This window comes from Poecilia reticulata, linkage group LG22 (genome assembly GCF_000633615.1).
Source record: "Poecilia reticulata strain Guanapo linkage group LG22, Guppy_female_1.0+MT, whole genome shotgun sequence".
NCBI lineage: Eukaryota > Metazoa > Chordata > Actinopteri > Cyprinodontiformes > Poeciliidae > Poecilia > Poecilia reticulata.
This window is the reverse complement of record NC_024352.1, coordinates 10,072,021-10,078,434: the sequence shown is the minus strand read 5'-3', so window position 1 is coordinate 10,078,434 and position 6,414 is coordinate 10,072,021. Positions and strand designations below refer to the sequence as shown.

General features: G+C 40.1%; 1 protein-coding gene across 1 annotated transcript in view; it reads right to left on the bottom strand.

The window, feature by feature from the left end:
* Positions 1-521: 521 nt before the first annotated feature.
* Positions 522-6,414, bottom strand: part of cox16 (cytochrome c oxidase assembly factor COX16) — a 12,597-nt gene continuing 6,704 nt past the window's right edge. The window contains exon 3 of the mRNA XM_008398965.2: positions 522-662. Within this exon, the coding sequence (XP_008397187.2) occupies positions 537-662 (126 nt within the window). The 3' untranslated portion in view covers positions 522-536. The remainder of the gene's footprint in view (positions 663-6,414) is intronic.

The following is a 6,414-nucleotide window of genomic DNA, read 5'->3' as shown; positions in this document are numbered from 1 at the left end:
AAATGTGCACAAGACCCACCCAACCACCCACTTCTTTACTTTCGGGAAGAAAAGATGAGCAAACGTGGAAACAATATATTGTTACAACTGGAAGCAGCTAATTAGCATCTCAACCACAACAACACTGAGAGGTCAGAAAATTCTCCAGAGGGCTTCTACAGGTTTCACCAACTTAAATTTMAGACTTTTAGAGACTATTAAAAAGTCTAAACAGAAATGTACAAACTTCATCCAGTCATCTGGCGATTAATTCACCCATGCTACATGCAAAAAAAGCTAGCTAGCAAGGGCATGTTAGCAGCTAGTTAGCTGTAGCCTCCACCGTCTCAAGTCAGAGAACGCAAGGAAGACGTCTGAGTGCGACTCAAAATGTTGCCTAACAGAAAAGTTCCACAAGAAAAAAAACAAACATAAAAGACAAGATTAAATAGTCCTGTTAATACAAAATCTAAGASGTGGGAATAATTTAAGTCATTTTACGGCCTTCAGTTCAGATACATGGATTTAAGGTTTCTAAGGAAGTGCAGACAATCTGATTACAAACCCRAGACRGGTTCAGCTGTTTTCATCGCGCCGTCCTCAGCRTCTCTTACCTCGTACTCCTCCTCCAGGATGACCGCCTGCTTCTCTGCATTCACCTTTGCCTCCAGCGAAGGGTCCAGCTGCAAGACGACGGAGAGAAAAAAGAAAAAATTGAGAGTTTTTAATGTTGCAGTTGGAGATTTCTGCTTTAAGGCTTTCCTTAAGAGATCATATGTCTGGTAGCTTCAACTATTTTCTTCAAAAAGAATATATGGTTCTGCTTTCTTAGAAGCAGCAGAACCATTTTTACCCCGTAAATGTCACATTTTGTCCCTTTACAGCCACACACGTCTGCGTATTTTACAGTCCAAGAGTAAATAGTGGATGGAGATGGTGCAGGTGCAAGGCTCTTTCAACTGGACATATGTTTGACAAATTGGGCCAATGTTAAAGAGTGACGAGAAGATGGTCAAAAAAAAAACTAATGGAAGTTTCCCACAAGCTATGAAGGAGGGACAGTGGCTTTGTAGGAGATGGTGCTCTGGTCAGATAAAAAAATCTTTTTTTTTAAAAATCCAATCATTTTTTTTATCATCCGTTTCTCAAATACATGTTAAGTTAGGCTAAAAATAATTGAGATGTCATCTGACCATCTCATTGACTRGCTGCCAGTCAAATTGAGCATGTTGTCAAGTTTGCAAAGAACYATGAACTTGGGTCAGAACAATATTAAGAACCTATTTATTATATTTGCCTAATAAGTCGATTGATTCAGTATCAATCTGAAAAGGTTTGACAAAACAAAAAATAATKAAAAGATTTCATTACAGTTTTATTTTTGTGGTCAAAAGTCCAGGACTTTGCAATTAAAATGGACCTTGGTCAGGAGCGGGTCCAAAATGAAAACCCGTCCTGAGCATCACTTTTAATGATATTTCACTGTAACAATGCCGAGGGTTTTCTGTGTGTGACAAATGAGTTTTACTATTCCAAGACTAATTAGACCTACATTACGACGGCTAATACATTATTTATAGAATATTTTGCAGCTGTCAAACTAGAGAATTAATAGTCTTAACAATTAGTATATTAACAGTCTAATAGCTGTACTTTATACAAAAAAACATCTCAAATATGAAGCCATTAAAAGGTAAAAAAAAAAAAAAAAAGTGCAGAAAGGAATAAAAGCCTTGAAGTTCATCCCGGCCCTCAGGCTAAATTAAATCGCTGAAGAGAAAATGCAAATTTAATCACGCTGGACTTAATCTCTGACGGTGGTTTCAGCGTATRTGTGATGTCTGAGAGAGAGACGGCTAATGTAATCAGCTGATACCAACCCAAGCAAAAACTGGAAGAGTGCTTTTAATAACGCGCCTTGTCTCCGTTCTTTAAATATTCAGCACATTAAATCACACGCGCAGCCACACATGCGGAGGCGAAGTTGGACTCCGCGGGCGTTTGGAGCGGGTCCGTGTGCTGCACACACCTTCGCTAAAGGAGTGTGTGTATGAGAGAGGAGGGGGGAGCCACAGATACGAGGCCCGCGGNGCACCGGAAGCATTCTATGTGGCATAAAAATGCGGAAGTGCTAAAACGGAAGTCCGTGGCATATACCGCATTACTTCCCCAGTGGGCAGGGTGCCTGATGAGTCGGTCCGGTCAGGCAGCGCCTCCTCATGTCTGAATGTAGTTGTTTTTTTGTCGTTTTTTTTAATGAAGTTTTCTTATCTGAGTGAAGGAGTGTGGCAGCTATTTACACTCCGGATAGATTTATGTGTAGGCTGGTGGTGAACCAGCAGCCAGCATGCGTCGTACGACTGGATATGATTTGGAGTTCTGGACCGATTCTCGCTTCTTTCATCAGAGTTTAAAGATGATTAATGGAGGAAAGTTGTGAAAAAAACACCAGTCGATGTTTTCCCTCCAACAGATGAGCTCGTAATGTGACCTAATGGTGACATTAGAAAGCTGACCTCAATCTTCTGCTCCATTAATGCGTCTGCTGCGAAGCTTGACGTCATACTGCGGTTGTGTTTCCACTAGGACTGAAACAGTTAATCTAAACGCGATTATTAGATTATTGAAATAATCGGCAACTAATTTAGTAATCAATAAATCGTTAAAGAAAGCTGTTTGCTGAAAGAACAACACACTCATGGCAGCAATGAAGCCAAAATGGTATAAAAACATAAACACTTTGCATTTGAGATTAAAAAACTTTTAAACTGTAAATATGTTCCACCCAAATTATGAGGTACAAAAATGTAAATTTCAGCTGCAGATGCATCCTTTGCTACAAAAAATCAAGAGTTCATTAAAGGAAGACTTAAAAGGAGAAGGAAAAGAAAGAAAATGTGTATTTATCTTATTTGAAAAAGGAGTTTTATTCGCACCTTCTACTGTATTTTTAAATATTATATAAAACATGGCTTAAATGAAAAGTTTGCCGAATGTGGCAACTTTTTTTCATCAGATTAATCGACTAATCAGCCAAATAATCAATATAATAATCGAGTAGTTAAGTAACTGTTAGCTGCAGCCCTGGTTTCGACATGTCGTCACTTTACAACCACAAACTTTATAGTTTTTCATTTGGGATTTTAATCTTGAGACCAACATAAATTAGTTCACAGCTCTATAGTGGACTGAAAATAGTGCATTATGAAAAAATAAACCTTTCCTCTATGAGCAGTTTAGTTTCCCTTTGGGATCAGTAGAGTATTTTTGAATTGAACTGAACTGAGCTAAACTTTTTGCACAAACCAGTTCATCCAAACACATGTAGAGAATTTGAAGCAGGAAGAAAATGTCAGCAACAGTAAATGGCATTTTGTTATTTTGTGTTTTTATCTAGTATTTTTCTCTCTCTCTTCATACAACACATGGTACTTTATGCATGCTGATCATTTTTAAGCTGCAATCACTTCAGCAGGAAAATAAATAACAGCCGGTGGATGTGAGTCACTGGCTAGGAGACGAGGTGGAGGAGGTGGAGGGGGGGCGGTCATCAGCCGATCTAATCCTGACATCACCCCTGAGCCATGTCCACTTACAGCGGTCAGTAATGAATAGTGAAGCTGTGAAAGAAGAAAGGTAAAGAGTCACCTCGCATCACGATTAAAGGACCTCAGACCCCAGGGCCCATTTGCTGTCACTGCAAATGGGGGGTGCGAAGGTGTGTGCGGTGCGTGTGTGTGTGTGTGAGATGGAGAGCAAAACAACACGACCCTTCCCTCAGGATCCGGGATGAAAAGAGCAAGGAGTGAAGAGTCGCACAGTTTTACCTAAACGAAGGGAAGGGGAGCGTCACCCAGATCACAGACGACGCTTCCTCTCAGCTACCTCAAGTCTGTTACAGCTGGAGCGTCAGCTTCCCTCTCAGCTCCACTGTTTTGGAGACTTTTGCTTGTTTTAAAAATAATAATAATAATTCCTCTAAATGAGATTTTCAGCATTAAGAGAGAGAAAGAGAATGGACACCAAATCCAAACAAGTCAGGTTCTGAGTCAGGTTTAACTTGATTCTGAGTGTCTTAATTTGTAGATTAAAAAACAGTGTGGATGACCCGAATTTAAAGCAGAGATTTTAGAGAGTATTTTTAGGCACGAGCACGCCAGCTGGACTGGCTTCACATCTTCCACGTTGTTTGGTCTCAAACTTGTTCATTCTCGTGAGATTTGCAAACTGGAAGCTGTAGAAAGTTTCATTGTGCCACAATTAAAGAGAAAAGCAAGAAATCAGGCAACCTGCGTCATATTCTGGATCAAAAACCTCATGCACAGCAACAGACAAAAAATGCATGTGAATCATATGCAGATAATGCAGCATTTTGACTGGAGCTGAGGGGAAACCATCTGACCATGTTTGGGTTGAAACAGGTCTGCAGTCCTGCTTCGGAATATTGCATGAAAATAAACATGAAGATGTGTTTGAAATGTAAATTATTTTTGCACATCGCTGTAACTCCAGGCCGTCATATAGGAGCAGAAGCAATATCTGGGATACTGCCGGGGAGGATCTTATGTTGCTATATCATTTCTCCCAGTGAACGACCACAAACATCAAACTTCAACTTATTTGATTTGTTGCTTTGTGTTTTGATGTGAACCGTTCTATTCTAACTAACTCTGAAATGTGACATTTGCGGAATTAACACCACATTTAGAACACTAATCAAGCCAAAACTGTAGAAATTATACACATTTTGCATTTTAGATWAAAAAAAAAGATTTTTTTTTTAAAGGTGTTTTCTACCCAGAACTTCTCAAGTGGTGCCATTTTTAGCTKCACCTGATTCAAATTCTGCAAAGTGAGCTTAGAATCATTTTGCTATTAATTAGTTAATTGAAAACAATAGTCTACACATCAGCGCTAAGCACTATAGAAATGTTAAGTGAAACAGACATATTTAAATATTTATTTTACTATTTATTCAGCTGCAGATCTGTTATTTAATACAAATGATCGAGCATACACTAAAGGAATGCAAGTTATTGCATTTTAGGGCATACRATGATTTATTTTCCTACATAGAAAAAGGAATTGAATTATTTATTCGAATGTTTTGTACATAATTTTAATATAGTATAAACTTAAGTGGTTAMACTTAAAAAATCTGCAGAATATTAAATTTTTTGTCCATTTACTCAGTTAATCTTCAGAATAATTGATAGAATAATCAATTGTTGTCTGCGTCTACAGAGACGTTTATGGATTACTTTTGCAATGCATTGTTGCTGAAGACACAGTCACATCAGATGCTGTTAAAAATCTTGACCTCAGACGTCGTCCTGTGGAAATAATGGTGCTAAAGGAGAACATCGCCWCCACCTCCGAACCGAGCAGCACCGCCCGGACTCTTCATAATGTATGCGCTCTCAGCTCAGATAAGATCCACGAAGACTAATATTTGCCCCCCAACTGGGAGTCCTGCAGTCAGTCAGATAGTCCTGAGCTCTCAGAGGTTCACTGGGCTGGAATATGTTAGCGGAGGAGGAGGAGGACTGGTTAGCGAGGTGCACACACACACACACACACACACACCGACTCCATTACATCCGGGAGGCAGCTCAGGACTCTGGAGCTCATCTACTGCTCTCCAGAGGCAGCAAGGCCCCGTCTGTCTGTCTGTCTGTCTGTCTGTCTGTCTGTCTGTCTGTCTGTCTGTCTGTCTGTCTGTCTGTCAGGGGGGTCTCAGTGTGTGTGCAGAGCTGCCTTCACAGTGAGAACCCCCCTCCCACCCCCAACTCCACCTCCTCGCCTCTGCCCAGCAGCCACGTTTCCATGGCAACGTGTGGCCCTTGCCTCTCTGGCTCGGCGGCGGTGGTTGGGAGAGTGGAAGTGACGGCGGCGATCTGCGCTTGTTCCGTTTGGCTCATTATGTGGGGAATGAAGTGAAACAGCCAGAGGCTGCATTTGTTCTGCGCGGACTACCCCTCAGCTGCCAGGCGGCCGTCTATTTATAGATATGAAATGAGAGAGAGAGAGAGAGAGAGAGAGAGAGAGAGAGAGAGAGAGGTTTCTTGACTCACCATCTCCTCTGCTTGCCCCTCCTTCTCTGTTGCCCTTTATGATATTTCAGTGTCTGTGGAGTTTTTATGGATTTTTCTAATCTGAGGATAAAAATTTAGTTTAGATTTCTTGTTTTCATTAAGTCTTCATGAAATATTTTTGAATTATTGAATGAATCCTGAAGTCAGAGTCTCCGATCCACAAAGAAAGCATGAATCATTTACAAAGGCCTACTTTCTGAATCCATATTTCAGAAGGACAGACATGGCTATTTCCAAAGTTTACTTTTCAACTCCAGCATTTAACAGTATTTAACTTGCATATAAAAATTTTTTTATATATATATATATATATATATATATATACAGTTTACGTCTGTAA